Here is an 18,418-nt window from a genome sequence, read left to right as displayed (position 1 = left end):
ACAGTGAGTTACAAATAAAACATTTGAAGTAAAACTGCTTTTTATTTCAATTCCTGTCATAACTTGCTAAAAAGAACACAAATTTTGAGATTTTGCATATACAACGTGCAAAATTAAACAAAAATGCCTAGGATTGTAAAACACTGGTTGTTTTCCAAACAAATTGCTGAGTTCCATGAAAATAAAAATTCAAAGCAAAGACATGATGAAAATGCTAGGAAGCAAATCAACATCGTTGATGAAAAGACCCGAAATACTCAAGGCAGACCCACTTAGAGCTTTCTTAATCCATAATTTCTGTGAGTCCTGAAAAATGTAAGGATGACAGATAGGAATGTCTCTGGCATGCAGCATCAACAGTATGTCATCATTATTATGGCCAAAACCACATGATATTTATAGATAACTCAACTCCATTTGCTTCTAGTTGATCTGATCTAATATAAACCTCGCAAAATTTTGAAAATTCAAAGAGGTTTTTACATCAAACCATTAAGTTCATGATGGCTAAAAAGCCTTAGATTTATGGATGTACACTCTTTTAATACTTGGTCTTAAAAATTTTAAGTGAATGTAATTAGTAACTTAACATAAACCTAAGTGATATAACACTATCTTGTGCCCACTATCATAATAATTAGAAAGAAAATCTAGGAACACTCAAATACTTTTTATCATTGGTCAAAGGTTTTTACTTATTTATTGTCAGGTTTTTTTTTTCCTTTTAAAGCGAATTATAAGATCATTTACCTTTAAATGAACAATTCTCAGAAAGATATCTTCTCTCATGCTCATCTCGATATCAAAATGAGAAAGTCTTTTGTCCGCTTCTGTACTTGCTGCTCGTACTTCTTTGTCAGAGGAGACGTGCTGGGGAAAGTCTAGCATGGTTCGTTCCACTGTTAACAGAGGAAAAAACCATAAGGACTCATTAAGTCAGTATTAAGCAAAATACCTTGTACCTAGATGAATGATTATCCGAATATAAGTTTTTCATTACATACTTTCCATAAAGGCTCCTAGGGCTATCAAGAAACAGCATCTAACACAGGACTTGGCTATTCCTGGGGCATTGTTAGGAACAATAAGGGTGTACACTGAGTACTTACCAAAGGATGTTTAGCGTGCAATTTATTCACTGGGAATGTAGAAGAAAAAAGATGTAGTCCTTTTTAAAAAAGTTTTTATTGGAGTATAGTTGATTTACAATGTTGTGTTAGTTTCAGGTGTACAGCAAAGTGAATCAGTTACACATGTACATATATCCACTCTTTTTTAGATTCTTTTCCCATATAGGCCATTGCAGAGTATTGAGTAGCGTTCCCTGTGCTATACGGTAGGCTCTTATTAGTTATCTGTTTTATATATAGTAGGGTGTATATGTAAATCCCAATCTCCCAATTTAAAAGATGTAGTTCTTGGGGACTTCCCTGGCGGTCCAGTGGTTGAGACTCTGTGCCTCTATGGCCGGGGGTACGGTTTCGATCCCTGGTTAGGGAACTAAGATCCTGAATGCTGAGTGGTGTGGCCAAAAATAAAGAAAAGAAAAGAAAAGATGTATTGATAGTTCTTATAGTGAGGCATTTTATAGTCTGGAAGTCGGGGGTAGGGAACAATACATGAAAAGATAACGATACAGGACAGAGCAGCTTAGCTGTCAAATGAATGGGACAGAAATTCAAAGTCTGCAATACCGAGGGCTGGGGCATTATGCCATGCCTTGTGGAGAAGGCCGGATCTTAGAGGATGGGCGGGGTGAGAGGAAGAGCTCAGTTGGGGACTGGAGAAGTAGAGACTGAAAGCATGGGGACTGGCAAACAAACAGGATGTTTAAGAAACAAGCAGGCCTATTTAGTGGGATGGGGCTTGTTTAGAAAAGAAGTTCTTAACTTTTATGACAGACTCCTTAGAAAATCTAATCCAAGTCATGGACCCTCCCCCAAATGCAAACATTCATACAAATATAAAAAGCTGCATACAATTTCAGAATTCTCAGAAATCTCAGTGGACATATTCAGTAAGCAGCTGAATACTGGGGCTATTCTTGTTAAATGATGGTAGTAATGTCATCTGCTTTTATTTTCACATATCAAAGTTGGTTGTTGGGTTTTTCAAACATTTGCATTTTGACTTTAATTACGCAAAAATATGATGTCAGTGAAATAATCCATACTACAGCAAAAAAAAAAAATCAGTATGGTTTATAACCATAGTTGTGGTTATGCTGTGACAATGAATACATTTTAATTTTACTATCTTTAGCACTTTGAAGGTATTATAAATAGGTAACATTTACACATGTGATATATGGTAGACAGTAAAGCTATCCTTTACATACCACGGAATTGTCCAGTTAAACAAGCTACCTTATGCATATCAGTCCTCTTAAAACATTGTCACAAAGAAAGCTGTAAAAAAATTGCCACAAATCAATAAATTCATAGTGTTTTAAAAAAATCAAATTAGATAATTATTTTAGATTTAATATATCATTTTTGTCCCTTGATTAAAGAAAGAAAAGAATGTAAGATTTAACATTTAATACATACAGCACTTGTTTAAGTGAGTTAACTAGATAGTCACAATTTCTGTTTACTTTTAAAAATTAGCTCAAAAAGATGTTAAGAAGGAATCAAAATTGCTCAAGAACTTAAATGAGCAGAACAAAATGCAGGAGTCTAAAACTGGAAACATATTCTTAAACAAACAATAATATTGAAAACCATTTCCTTCCTTACTTTGCCACAAAGACCTGGAACCAGACTTATGTTCTCACTGCCAAACTATAAACAATGTTGATGCCCGGTACCTGACACTGGACAAATGGGGTTTTAACAGCTACTGCAGGAGGCTGAGAACATACACAGATAAGAGAAAGTTAGTCTTTAAAACTCTAATCCGAAACTCAAACATTTTTATGATTAACCCATAAAGATAAATTTACAGGAGAGGAAGAAAAAATATCACAAAACTAAAGGTATATTTAAAAGATGTATGGCTGGAAGAAAAAACAGAATTTAAGATAATTCTGTTTTAAAGATTTTTTCCCCACCTATTTTTACATTTGCTAAATGCATAAGCTACTAGGCTGGCACACCGTCTTAGTCATAAGTGACTGAAGAAGTGAGTATGTGAACCAAGGACAAACCACATACAGGGTGGGAGATGCACACGAAATTGCCTGCTGGGAAAGCTCTGCTGAATGGGGACCGCCTCCATTCCTTTGACTTTAACTACAAGACCAACCAGACTTTTTTTACTGAAGAGTTTAAGCTCAAGGCTTGTAGCAAGATTTAGTGGCTATTAATGAGAGTGAAGCAGTTGGTATTAAGAGGCAGAAACTGAAACAGAAATGCAGAGGGAAGAGAAAGTAGCCAAGTCCCTATTATGGTGGGACATAGGGTAGGGAACTCTTGGTGGGGAAAAAGAGATGACTAGGTCACTAGGGCTGTGCAGGATTTTGGACAACCTTCCAAATTCCAGAATCCATACAAATGCTTATGATAATTCAGTTCTACAGACAGCCTATGTTCTTATGATGCCTGGCTACACAGACAAGGTTGTTTAGCCATAATTATCCTACAAAATATATCCAATTCTTTGAGAAAACTGGCATGAATCTTCATTCCTTACAACTCAAAGGGTTTAATACTTATATTATTAAAATAATATATTTTAAGTGTAGGAAATATGGAAAATAGAGAAAAACATGAAGAGTAAATGAAAAATCAACTATAAACCTGAAAAAACAATGAATGGTTGCTTCCAAATAACACACTGTTCTTTGAGAAAGATCACTTAAAATATCAAATTTATCTTAGCTCCATTATCAATTGTTCTGAAAGTCTCCTTTGGATCATTTATCTTTGTGATCACTGTTTTAATCCATATATTAGCATTTAGACAGGTGGGACAGATGGACAATATCTTAAAAAGAAATACAAATGTATAAAAATGTACCCATTATATCCCTACTGAAATATTAATGATAAAGAAACTAAATTTAATGTGTTCATTTTTATAATAACTTTAAAGAATTCATGTTTAACCAAAAGTGATCTACAAATCACAGAAAGACTATAAACCTAGTACCAAAAATATTGGCCATTATTAAAATTTGTTTTCTTTCTCTGTCCTTTTAATGTTATTAAATACGTCTCCTAAACATGATTTTAATGGCTACATAATGTTACAGAGGGTGAATGTACCATAATTTATTTAGCTATTCTACTTGTTGACACTTAGGGGTTGTTTCCAAGCTTTTGCTATGATAGAGTACCTGTTTATACATAAGTTTATACATGATTTTTCCTATATCTGATTATTTCTTTAGATTATGCCTAGATGTGGAATTAATTACGGGGCTAGGGTATGAACTTCTCAAAAGTTTTGATATATATTGCTCTCCAGAAAGCAGTTGTAATGAGACTGTACATTTGACAGCACCTCTGCCACATAATAAAATTTTTTAACTCAGGTAATATAAATAATTCTAAGCAATTATGAATCATTAATCATTTAAGCAATTACAAAGCATTATGTAAAAATCAATGTCTTGTAAAATTGGAAAATGAATTGCCAAGACAGGAAGCATAAAATGGGTTATGATGCCCACAAAATGAAATATTGATGTGCTTTTGCATCCTACCCACCTATATACTTCACTTCTACATCTGCCAGTGCCTGCAAACAGTTCGCGTAAGTTACTTCCTCAATGTCAAGCATTGCAATATTATCGTACACCTGTTTGGTCTGTGCAATGAGCTCCTCAGTTCTTGTTTTAATTTGCTCTGGTGAAAGATCCCATCTTAAAACATTTCTGCCAGCTGCAGTATAGGAAGACATTGCCTGAAGAGGAGACATCACTTCTTTTCCTAAAGTCATTCTGAATAAAATCCTGGAACCACCAATTCTACAAAGAATCAGAAAAAAGATAAAAATTAGGCATTTTGTTGGTTCAAAGTCAACACACAAATGTGTATTATCTAACTAAATTTTAAAGTAAAAAGAATTTTTTACTAAAACTGAGCAAATTTCTTTCAGGTGAATACATATGCACAAAACTAAAGGCTCTTTACTTTCTTGTTTTCTTGAATAGTTACAGAGTTAATGGAATTTGGACTTTCCAAACACTGAATTGCTTATGTAATTAAATCATATAGAGAAATAAAGTTAGGTGTCAAAGACATAATAATTATCCTTTATAAATTAAACCAGTAATCTTTCTTACTTAAACATTTTTCCTGTGCTAATATCCACCTACTATGTATGTAGAATCAATATTTTGATATTCTGCAAGGAAACATTTTCAAAATTCTTTCTATATTGAACAACAATTTAAAAAATGTTTTACCAAAATTTCATGTAAATCAACTATGGCAATTTGAATTTAAGACTTAAAAAATAAAATCTGGTATAGCTATGGTATTATCCTAAAAGATAAAGGAATGATACCAACCATTTACCCACTTAAAACACTGAAACTAAAAACTGATGCCATATGTGTGTATATATATTTATAATATATAATTCTAGAACTTATAAATAAAAATATTATAATAGCTAACATTTATTGTGTTTAGGCACTGTATTAATTACTTTCCATTTATTAACTCAGTCCCTACAACAATACTATGAGACAGATACTGTGGTTGTTTCCATTTAACCAAAGTAACTAAAACACAGAGAAGTTAAGTAACTTGCCCAAGGTCACACAGCTGGCTACATGGTGGGAACTAGGATTAAAAACCAGGTACTACAGATCCAGAACCCACTCTCTTAACCACAATACTAAACTTAATTCCTATTATCTTACAAGACCCCAAAACAACCATAGGCAGGACAATATTCCTTTTTAACAGATGATGCAGTTGAGACTCAGAGAGGCTAAGTGACTTGTTTAATGTCATTTGTTCAACAGATATTTATGAGTATGCACTGTGTCTGGTCATTGTGACAGGCACGAAGGATAAAAAGGCAAATTGATTGGGACCCTGCTATTTATATCATGGAGAAGACTAATTGATAAATGGGTAATTGTACTGCATTGAGATGAGTGCCAACAGGGAGAACTCTGAAAGAGCACAGAAGGAGCTTTTCCAGAAAGATTTTCTAGAAGGAACAGTGAGCAAGCCAAGATCTGAACAATGTGCAGAAATTATCCAAAGGTCAAAGGTTGTAAGGAAAGAAAAATCTGAAAAAGTTAAGTAGGGACTAGAGAATGAAGAGCCTTGGGAATCATTTGAGTTCAAACCTACTCTGAAGGCAATGACAGAGCCACTGAAGGATTTTAATCAGGTGAGAGATGAGAAAAGACATGCATTTTAAAGAAATCGCTCAAATTATAGTGAGTTGAAATGTTTAGGAAAGAGAGATCATTCCCAGAGAGAAGCTATAATGGTAACTGGGGCATAATATTATGGTATACCTAACTAGGAAACAGGGGGAATTGGAGTGATTTAGTAGATATTCACTAAGAAGAATCAATATGACTTGGTATTGAATGGATGTCGGGAGGAGGTGAGATACTCAAGGATGACGTCCAGGCTTCTGTCTTGGAATTGGAGGGATGGACAGAGGCTCTGTCGCTAAAACAGGGGACTCAGATGAAGGAGGAGGCTCTCTGGTGGGACAAAGGGAATTCAGTTTTGGACGTGCCAAGTCTGAAGCGGCTGTAGCACACATAAGTGGAATTCATTACTAGTAAATGTAATTGGAGGAGACTTCCCGGATGGTCCAGTGGTTAAGAATCGGTCTTGCAATGCAGGGGACGCCGGTTCAATCCCCGGTTGGGAAACTAAGATCCCAGATGCCGTGGGGGCAACTAAGCCCGCGCGGCACTACACAGAGCCCGTGTGCTGCAACTAAGACCTGACGCGACAAAAAAAAAAAAAAAAAAAAAAAAGATAGATATTAAAAAAAATGTAATTGGAGTTACATGGGTGGTTGAACTAGCCCAAGGGAATTTGCAGAGTGAGAACAGAAGAACAACAGAGCTCTAACTCTAGTTTAAGCATTGAGGTAGAAAGAAAACCAAGTAGGTTGGGTTTTAGGAATTGTGAAAAGCACGCACTGAAATAGGGAGTGAATAACAGTATGAAATGTTGTACAAATCTCAAGAAAGACACAAGAGTCTCTGTTGAATTCAGCAACAGGAACGTCATTGATGACTGGCAAGAGCAGTGTTAGGGGGGTGGCAGAAGTGCAAGTCAGATTACTATGATCGAGGGCTATGGAGATGGTAAAGAACCGGAGAGAGTGCACCTCAGCAACTCTCCATAGAGCTGGCTGTGAAAACAAGGAGAGCTAACGCAGTATAAGGGGCTGAGATATAGAAGGGTGCATTTTTAACATAGGAGAAGCCAGAACACTGACCCCCTTTAACTGTCTCTCTACAATAACTGATACTGTCTATGTGAAACATACTGGTTGATGGTTACACTCAAGGCTGGCAGATTATTTTCCAATGTATTTCCACATTTCTCCTTCAACCAGTTGAGTTATATACTCACCAAGAGTCAAGTTCAATTGCTCCAAAACCTGTTTATGCTTACTATACTCATTTCCTTTTAATTATTTTATTTTATATCAATTTTTTATTGGAGTATAATTGCTTTACAATGTTGTGTTAGTTTCTGCTGTACAATGAAATGAATCAGCTATATGTATACCTGTATCCCCTCCCTCTTGAACCTCCCTCCCCTCCCTCATCCCACCCATCTATGTCATCACAGATCACTGAGCTGAGCTCCCTGTGCTATACAGCATGTTCCCACTAGCTATCTATTTTACACATGGTAGTGTATTTATGTCAAACCTAATCTCCCAATTCATCCCACTCTACTCTTCCCCCCGTGTCCACATGTCTGTTCTCTATGTCTGTGTTTCTACTCCTGCCCTGAAAATAGGTTCATCCATCTGTAGCATTTTTCTAGATTCCACATATATGCATTAATATACAATATTTGTTTTTCTGACATTTCACTCTGTAAGACAAACTCATCCCTACATTCGCAGAGATGTGGATGTAGGTCCATCCACATCTCTATGAATGACCCAATTTCACTCCTTTTTATGGCTAAGTAATATTCCATTATATATATGTACCACATCTTCTTTATCCACTCATCTGTTGATGGACATTTAGGTTGTTTCCATGTCCTGGCTATTGTAAATAGTGCTGCAATGAACATTGGGTACATGTGTCCTTTTGAATTATACCAGTAGTGGGATTGCTGAGTCATATGGTAGTTCTATTTTTAGTTTTTTAAGGAACCTCCATACTGTTCTCCACAGTGGCTGTATCAATTTACATTCCCACCAACAATGCAAGAGGGTTCCCTTTTCTCGACACCCTCTGCAGCGTTTATTTTTTGTAGATTTTTTGATGAAGGCCATTCTGACCAGTGTGAGGTGTAGTTTTGATCTGCATTTCTCTAATTATTAGTGATGTTGAGCAGCTTTTCATGTGCCTCTTGGCCATCTGTATGTCTTCTTTCATGAAATGTCTATTTAGGTCTTCTGCCCATTTTTTGTTGGGTTGTTTTTTTGGTATTGAGCTGCATGAGCTGTTTGTATATTTCAGAGATTAATCCTTTGTCCGCTGATTAGTTTGCAAATATTTTCTCCCATTCTGAGGGTTCTCTTTTTGTCTTGTTCATAGTTTCCTTTGCTGTGCAAAAGTCATTAGGTCCCATTTGCTTATTTTTGTTTTTATTTTCATTACTCTAGGAGGTGGTTCATAAAAGATCTTGCTGAGATTTATGTCAAAGAATGTTATTCCCATGTTTTCCTCTAAGAGTTTTACATTTAGGTCTTGAATCCATTCTGAGTTTATTCTTGTGTATGGTGTTAGGGAGTGCTCTAATTTCATTCTTTTACATGTAGTTGTCCAGTTTTCCCAGCACCACTTATTGAAGAGGCTTTCTTTTCTCCATTGTATGTTCTTGCCTCCTTTGTTATAGATAAGGTGACCATAGGTGCATGGGTTTATCTCTGGGTTTTCTATCCTATACCATGGATCTATATTTCTGTTTTTGTACCAGTACCCTACTGCCTTGATTACTGTAGCTTTGTAGTATAGTCTGAAGTCCAGGAGCCTGATTCCTCCAGCTCCATTTTTCTTTCTCAAGATTGCTTTCGCTATTAGGGGTATTTTGTGTTTCCATACAATTGTAAAATTTTTTGTTTTAATTCTGTGAAAAATGCCATTGGTAATTTGATAGGGATTGCACTGAACCTGTAGATTGCTTTGGGTAGTACAGTCATTTTCACAATTTTGATTCTACCATCCAGGAACATGGCATATCTCTCCATCTGTTTGTCATCTTTGATTTCTTTCTCAGTGTTTTATAGTTTTCTGAGTACAGGTCTTTTGCCTCCTTAGGTATTATTCCTACCTAAGGTATTTTATTTATTCCTCCTTAGGTATTTTATTCTTTTTGTTGAAATGGTAAATGGGATTGTTTCCTTAATTTCTCTTTCTGATCTTTTGTTTTTAGTGTATAGGAATGCAAGAGATTTCTGTTCATTAATTTTGTATTCTGCAACCTTACCAACTTCATTGGTTAGCTCTAGTAGCTTTGAGTGGCCTCCTTAAAATTTTCTATGTACAGTATCATGTCATCTGCAAACAGTGACAGTTTTACTTCTTCTTTTCCAATTTGTATTCCTTTTATTTCTTTTTCTGCTCTGATTGCCGTGGATAGGACTTCCAAAACTATGTTGAATAACAGTGGCGAGAATGGACATCCTTGTCTTGATGTTCCTCATCTTAGAGGAAATGCTTTGAGTTTTTCACCATTGAGAATGATGTTTGCTGTGGGTTTGTCATACATGGCCTTTGTTATGCTGAGGTATATTCCCTCTATGCCCACTTTCTGGAGAGTCTTTTATCATAAATGGGTGTTGAATTCTGTCAAAAGCTTTTTCTGCATCTGTTGAGATGATCATATGGTTTTTATTCTTTAACTTGTTAATATGGTGTATCACATTGATTTGTGTATGCTGAAGAATCCTTGCATTCCTGGGATAAATCTCACTTGATCATGGTGCATGACCTTTTTAACGTGTTGTTGGATTCTGTTTGCTAGTATTTTGTTGAGGATTTTTGTGTCTAAATTCATCAGTGACATTGGTCTGTAATTTTCCTTTTTTGTGATATCTTTGTCTGGTTTTAGTATCAGGGTGATGGTGGCCTCCTTGAACGAGTTTGGGAGTGTTCCTCCCTCTGCAATTTTTTGAACGAGTTTGAGAAAGATAGGTGTTAGCTCTTCTCTAAATGTTTAATAGAATTCGCCTGTGAATCCATCTGGTCCTGGACTTCGTTTGTTGGAAAATTTAAAATCACAGTTCCAATCCCATTACTTGTGATTGGTCTGTTCATATTTTGTATTTCTTCCTGGTTCAGTCTTGGAAGGTTATACCTTTCTAAGGATTTTTCCATTTCTTCCAGGTTGTCCATTTTATTGGCATAGAGTTGCTTGTAGTAGTCTCTTATGATGCTTTGTATTTCTGTGGTGTCAGTTGTAATTTTTCCTTTTTCATTTCTAAGTTTATTGAGTCCTCTCCCTTTTTTTCTTGATGAGTCTGGCTAATGGTTTATCAATTTTGTTTATCTTCTCAAAGAACTAATTCTGAGTTTTACTGATCTTTGCTATTGTTTTGTTTCTATTTCATTTATTTCTGCTCTGATCTTTATGATTTCTTTCCTTCTATTAATTTTTGGTTTGCTTTGTTCTTCTTTTTCTAGTTGCTTTAGGTGTAAGTTTAGATTGTTTATTTGAGATTTTTCTTGTTTCTTGAGGTGAGATTGAATTGCTATAAACTTCCCCTTTAGAATTGCTTTTGCTGCATCCCATAGGTTTTGGGTTGTCATGTTTTTGTTGTCATTTGCCTCTAGGTATTTTTTGATTTCCTCTTTGACTTCTTCAGCGATCTCTTGGTTATTTAGCAGTGCACTGTTTAGCCTCCATATATCTGTGTTTTTTACAGTTTTTTTTCCTGTAATTGATTTTTAATCTCATAGCATTGTGGCCGGAAAAGATGCTTGATACAATTTCAATTTTCTTAAATTTTCTGAGGCTTGATTTGTGACCCAAGATGTGATTTATATCCTGGAGAATGTTCCGTGTGCACTTGAGGAGAAAGTGTATTCTGCATTTGGATGGAATGTCTTATAAATATCAATTAACTCTATCTGGTCTATTGTGTCATTTAAAGCTTGTGTTTCCTTATTTATTTTCTGTCTGAATGATCTGTCCATTGGTGTAAGTGGGGTGTTAAAGTCCCCCACTATTATTGTGTTACTGTCCATTTCCCCTTTTATGGCTGTTAGCATTTGCCTTAGGTACTGAGGTGCTCCTATGTTGGGTGCATAAATATTTATAATTGTTATATCTTCTTCTTGGATTGATCCCTTGATCACTATGTATTGTCCTTCCTTATCTCTTGTAACAGTCCTTATTTTTTTAATTATTATTATTATTTTTTGCGCTACGCGGGCCTCTCACTGTTGTGGCCTCTCCCGTTGTGGAGCACAGGCTCCAGACACGCAGGCTCAGCGGCCATGGCTCATGGGCCCAGCCACTCTGCGGCATGTAGGATCTTCCCGGACCGGGGCACCAACCCATGTCCCCTGCATCGGCAGGTGGACTCTCAACCACTGCGACACCAGGGAAGCCCAACAGTCTTTATTTTAAAGTCTATTTTATCTGATATGAGTATTGCTACTCCAGCTTTCTTGTGATTTCCATTTGCATGGAATATCTTTTTCCATCCTCTCACTTTCAGTCTGTATGTGTCCCTAGGTCTGAAGTGGGTGTCTTGTAGGCAGCATATATACAGGTCTTATTTTTGTAGCCATTCAGCCAGTTTGTGTCTTTTGGTTGGAAAATTTAATCCATTTACATTCAAGGTGATTACTGATATGTATGTTCCTATTACCATTTTCTTAATTGTTTTGGGTTTGTTTTTGTGGGTCTTTTTCTTCCCTTGTGTTTCCCTCCTAGAGAAGTTCCTTTAGCATTTGTTGTAAACCTGGTTTAGTGGTGCTGAACTCTCTTAGCTTTTCTTGTCTGTAAAGCTTTTGATTTCTCCGTTGAATCTGAATGAGATCCTTGTGGAGTAGAGTGTAGACTTTTTCCCTTTCATCACTTTAAATATATCCTGCCACTCCCTTCTGGCCTACAGTTTCTGCTGAAAAATCAGCTGATAACCTTATGGGGATTCCCTTGTATGTTATTTGTTGCTTTTCCCTTGCTGATTTTAATTTTTTTTCTTTGAATTTAATTTTTGCCAGTTTGATTAATATGTGTCTCGATGTGTTTCTCTTAGGGTCTATCCTGTATGGGGCTTTCTGCACTTCCTGGACTTGGGTGGCTATTTCCTCTCCCATGTTAGGGGAAACATTTCTTGTATTTTCTTGATTTGTGCCTCCATTCATTTCCGAGATTTTGGCTCATCTTTACTATCATTACTCTGAATTCTTTTTCAGGTAGGTTGCCTATTTCCTCTTCATTTATTTGGTCTTGTAGGTTTTTACCTTGCTCCTTCGTCTGTAACATATTTTTTTGTTTTCTCATTCTTTTTGATGGGTGGGGCTGTGTTGGGGCTGTGTTCCTGTCTTACTGGTTGTTTGGCCTGCAACATCCCGCACTGGAGTTTGCAGGCAGTTGGGTAGAGCCAGGTTCTGGTGCCAAGATGAGGACCTCCAGGAGACCTCACTCTGCTTAATATTCCCTGGAGTCTGAGGTTCTCTGGTAGTCTAGCAGTTTGGACTTGGTGCTCCCACCATAGGAGCTCAGGTATGACCTCTAGCCTGGGAACCAAGATCCTGCAAGCCATGTGGCATAGTGAAAGAAAAAAAAAAAAAAAAGGGAGCAGTAAAATAACAAAGAATAAAAAATAAAATTAGAAAAATGAAAAATATACTAGGAAAAATAAAAATATAAGTGAAGTAACAACAACAAGATAAAACAGAACAACAGAAAAAAAAGGGGTGGGGGGAGCAAGCCAAAAGGAACAGAACAACAACAAAGAATAGAGAATAAAATAAAAGTAGAAAAATAAAAAACTTATTAGAAAAAATAAAAATATAAAACAGAACCACAACCTAAAAAGAAAAGAAAAGAAAAAAAGGCCAGGGGCTTCCCTGGTGGCACAGTGGTTAAGAATCCACCTGCCAATGCAGGGGATGTGGGTTCGAGCTGTGGTCCGGGAGGATCCCGCATGCCACAGAGGAGCTGAGCCTGTGTGCCACAGCGGCTGAGCCTGCGCTCTAGAGCCCGCGAGCCACAAATCCTGAGCCTGCATGCCACAACTACTGAAGCCCACGTGCCTGGAGCCCATGCTCCACAGCGGGAGAGGCCACCGCAATGAGAGGCCCACGCACCGCGGCGAGGAGTGGCTCCCACACGCCGCAACTGGAGAGGGCCCGCGTGCAGCAGTGGAGACCCAACACAGCAAAAATAAAATAAATAAGTAAATAAATTTATTAAAAAAAAGAAAAAAAGGCCAGAAAAGGCCTTGGCTGTGGGGGGTGGAGCTTAGGCAGGGGGGCAGGGCTTAGGCAGGGGCAGGGCCTAGGCTGGGGACCCACACAGTTGGAGGGAGGTAAGGCCCTGAGTGGAGATGTGGGGGTGGGGCTTAGGCTCAGCATGGCGAGAGGGAGCCTTACAGGGAAGACGATCAGGCCTGGGACCCGCCTCCCGTCCCACTTCCACTTCTCCTCCCCCCGTCCACGCCCCCCCCCCACGTCCTACCCAGTCGCTCGGGGGTTCCTCCCACCCCCTTAGGTGTCCATGGTCCCCCACCAGTGCCTGGTAGGTGCCCTAGTTGTGAGGAGACTCGAACTCCACATCCTCCTGGTCTTCCATCTCGACTCCACCCCTCTATACTCATTTTAACGTAAGTTAAATATTTAACTGATTAAATGCATGCAAAAAGAATGATCTGTTTTTTCAGTAAACTATCTTGGGAATACTTTAAAAAAGACAGTTACTAAAAAGCCAACCAAAAAACTGCTGTTATAGAAGATTGAGAAAAGAATTACAAAGATTCAGAAGGCTTCTGAATTCAGATTACTTATGTGTGTCAGGAGTGTTCTTGCTTCACTTTAAAGAAACTGAAACTAGAAATGAAAATAATGCATTTCTGGTAGAGTTTATTCAAGGACAGTGAGGAATGCCAATCCAGCGATTCATCCTTAACCAAAAGGCCTTGGTCTTACCTCAAAATATTTGAAAATAAATACTCATTTATGTTTTCTTTGAATACATTGTTTGAGCAATTTAACATTTTTTATGATTCTATTTGAAACAAATTTTAAAAATTAATTATTAAATGGCATAAGCACTGGGACTTCCATGGTGGTCCAGTGGTTAAGACTCTGTGCTTCCATGCATGGGGGCATGGGTTTGATTCCTGGTCAGGGAACTATGATCCTGCATCTGCATGCTGCACGGTGTAGCCAAAAAAAAAAAAAACCACGTATGGAGCAAGGTCTTACTGGAGGTAGGAAGAAATGGCATATATACCATGAGCAGAGCAAATTGTTTTAGATAGGAAGAGACTACAATCTCAGTAAAATCAATGAAACAGGTAAAATGGAAGTAGTTAGGTTATAGTAAAAAAAAAAAAAAAAAGAGAGATGTTTGAATTTAAGAAATCAAAGATTAAGCCTGACAGGAACCAGGATACTTTCTTGGAAATGGACTGATATAAATGAGTTGAAGACTGCAAAGAACCGACTGTCTACGTGAACACTGGCATCAGCAGCTTGATGGCTGGGCCTGGGAGTAGAAAGGAAGACTGAACCAGGAACCAAAACCTTCAAAGAATGGACGGGACCAACCAGGTGGGTGGGAGAGGACATCATGAGCAGGGTCCCGTGAGCCTTGAAGGTGTTTTTATACCATGGTGAAGAAGTGTTGGTCTGGGAGTATAACGGGAGACATGGTGGGAGTGGGCAACAAAGAAGATGTGGATCTTTCCTCCTTACTTAGTGGTATGGGGTGTAGAAGAACCAGAGATGGGGAAAACTTTCCTCAGAGTTGAGTGGATTTCAGTAAAGGTTAAGAGGAGAAGAGAGGATCCAGAGAATATGAAGAAATGGAGGAGTCTGTTTACTATGGGACAAGGGCTCCAGAAATAACAAAGGAGGAGTCCGAGTACAACCAATAGCTAAATATGTGTTGGCTGTCCAGTCATTCACCTCTTCCCCATCTGATTACATACACATTTTCTTCCCAGTGCCCATGCCTCCCCAGCAAAGTCCATGAACTTTGAAGGTGGTTGCCCCCACCCTCAGAACTCCTGTGAGAGAAAGGGGTCTCATTCCTATTGAATGTAACTGAGCAAGCTGGTGTCCTTGACTGTAGCTGGCATCTATCTTACGAGAAAGAGTGGAACCTGACTTATGATGAAATAAACACTGTGACTGGAAGAATAAAGGAAACCAAATATTTACTGACATCACTGATCCCTTAGATCAACTAATTCTGAAGGCTGACCTAGAGCTAGACTTTCTAGTTATGTGAGCATATTGTTTAAAGGCAGTTTGAATGTGTTTTTATGTTATTTGCCTCATACAGGATCCTAACGGAAAAAGGAATGAAAACTGATAAAGTAATGAGCACAGAAAAAACAAGTAAGGAGGTCAGAATATAAGAAATGATGGATGACTGGAGGGTCTCACAGGCTTGGTGGTGACCTAAAATAATAGGGATGTGAAGTTCAGTGTGTTGGCTGAAAATTTCCAAAATAATCATTCCCACAATCGCTCATGGATACACAGAACTGAGGCCTTAAACAAGGAGTCAGCCACGGAAGTTGCAGTACAGGTGAAGGGACTGGCCATGGGATTACTGAGGTAGGGAACAGCAAGAGGGAGACTGATGAATAAAACATAAGACTTCTGCATCTCAATACCCTGCTTTTTTCACCACTCTTCTTAGTACAAACCAATTACTATGAACAAATTTTCATTATTGTTAAACATTATTGTTAAGCTTTAAAAGAAAATTATGTCAAACATTTCACTGATAAGATGACCTCCACTGGTTTTCATTTACTTCCGAACATTTATCAAAAGGTTGAGTGTTTGGCCACGGCACACCTCAGTTAAACTGATAAAGATGTCAGCAGCAAAAAACAAAACAAAACAAAACAAAAAGATGTCAGCAGCTCTACCTTGGCTGAACAGCTATATCAATAATCACCCTTGTACAGTTTCTACTGCAACTAATATAAAGCTACCCCTTCCTTAAAGTAGTATTATTCCCTAAATGTAGAAGGGGTAAGAAGAAAGGAACAAGTTAGAAATCATGATTTCATGGGTCAACAGAACACATGAAAATTTTTATCTTATATGTTCTTTTCTTGCCTCCTGGGATTTTGTCTTAATTCCTTTCAGGATTTATAATTCTTGTTGCCAAAGAAAAGAAATGGAGACAGAAGGATTCCCTTATACTTCTAATTAAAACATTTTTATCTATTGAGAATTTTTCTCCCTGCACTGTCTCCGCTTTTCCTCTTGCACAGTTTTTTTTGCTGAGTATCCCTCCTTTTCTCCTTTATTACGATTTCAAGCTCATTCAGTACTTCGGATGCTGGTACACTGATCTCTTCCTCCCCTTCAGTGTCTCTGCAGCCCTGGAGAACTGCACTTGGGTGGGAAAACCAGTGCACTTGCAGTCATTCTAGCAACTGTGCTTGTACCCTTGAGAATCTGGTGAGGATTTTTTATTGACTTTTTGCAACTGAGAGCTACAAAATTTGAAAGCAGGCAATACACCATGATCTTTCTCTACAGGAGTTATTACCTGCAATTATGTGAACATGAAAATCTAGATTAAATCCGAGATTCCTACTGTCTGATTAAACTGTCTGATTAAACTCTAGGCTTTTTCCCCCCCCCTACAAACTCCCAGGCTCTCTATTATTTCAGTCCCAACTACACCTTCATTTTCTCCTGTCTTTAAAGCACTTTCAACACACAACTCTGAATTTCTAACCAAGAAATAATACAGAATACGCTACTAGAATTGACAAGAAGATGCATTTGTTAGGGTTCTAGTCTCCTATGTCCAAAAACCAAATAAAGTATTTAGGCAAAGAAAGCAAGAAGTAGAGAGACTGAGATCACCAGGCTAAAGAATTTCGTTTGGACAAATGAGCATGCTACAGTTACTGTGAGTTAATTAGTGTCCTAAAACTTTAGCAAAACATCTTATGGAATGTATTTTCAGAAATGTTCTGATTTGCTTGATTCATTTTCTTCTGAAGTATAGTTTAAAGGCCTCCAAGTCCTCCCATCAAGGTGTCTTTGACCATTCCAGTTCATACAGATCTGAGCTTCTATCACCTTTTATCTGTGCCATTCATTTTAGACATTTAAATTACTGTCATCCACCTGTTCAACTGGTCTGTGTATGCCAAATCAGACTAGGACTTGTCCAGCACGATAACCATTGTACATACCTTGTGTCACAACCCTAGCACATTGCTGAGCAAACAGAAGATGCTTTATGTATTTGAAATGAGATGGTACTGACGTGGCTAAAACATTACCGCAACACCATCTCCCTTCATCATCACAAATAAACATCCATACAGGAAAGTGTGTCTTATTAGAGCCAGGACTAGAGTGAAACTCCACTACGTAAAATGTCACAACTTCCATTTCCCCAGACTTTACATTTAATCCACGCTCCCATCCTTTCCCTATAGTGTTACTGTGTTGTAGTACACATTTTGCATGGCATTACCTGAAATTTGCCCCAATTCTTTAAAATATTTGGCAAATATTCCTAGTATTTACTTTGAAACTAATGTTTCTCTACAAGCTATGAAGGTTGCATTTCATCAACCCCTTCGACTGGAATTTCTATATGTTTCTTTTAGTTATTTCTCATCTGGCTATTTTGTCAGAACCATTTCTTTTTAATCTTGATCCCTACTGATCACAAAGTTGTCATTTTCAGCCATTGATTTAACTAAATCGCCCCTCTTCTTACAATTTACAGGCCACAGCTCAACTCCAGGTTCCTTTCATCAGAGCACACGGGGCTCCGTAGTTTTGGATTTCACCAGTGCCAAAGCCCAGTCATGCACCTCCCCAAGGCTCACCTGTTCTTTTAGGCACTTAGCCTACTTCCACCTTGAAGCCTCCAGCCAAGCAGCACTTTATCCACTACATCTATGCTTTCTAATACAGTAGCCACCTGTGGTTACTTAAAGTAAATAAAATTAAAAATTCAGTTCTTCAGTTGCACTAGGCACATTTCAAATACTCAATAGCCACCATGGCAAGTGGCTCCCACAGTGGACAGCACAGATAGAGAACATTATCATCAATGTAGAAAGTTCTAGTTAACAGTGCTGCACTAGATGATCTCATTGTAGGAATGAGATGTACGCC

At 37.8% G+C, this 18,418-nt stretch overlaps 1 protein-coding gene across 1 annotated transcript in view; it reads right to left on the bottom strand.

Moving 5' to 3' along the window:
- NLN (neurolysin) overlaps window positions 1–18,418 on the bottom strand; it is a 100,393-nt gene that overhangs the window by 57,350 nt on the left and 24,625 nt on the right. Inside the window, exons 2-3 of the mRNA XM_065875324.1 lie at window positions 4,653–4,912; window positions 751–899 (exon numbers count right to left, since the gene is read on the bottom strand). Coding sequence (XP_065731396.1) covers window positions 751–899; window positions 4,653–4,912 — 409 coding nt within the window. The remainder of the gene's footprint in view (window positions 1–750; window positions 900–4,652; window positions 4,913–18,418) is intronic.

Source organism: Phocoena phocoena, chromosome 3 (genome assembly GCF_963924675.1).
Source record: "Phocoena phocoena chromosome 3, mPhoPho1.1, whole genome shotgun sequence".
Classification (NCBI taxonomy): domain Eukaryota; kingdom Metazoa; phylum Chordata; class Mammalia; order Artiodactyla; family Phocoenidae; genus Phocoena; species Phocoena phocoena.
This window is presented reverse-complemented; position numbering and strand designations above follow the sequence as displayed.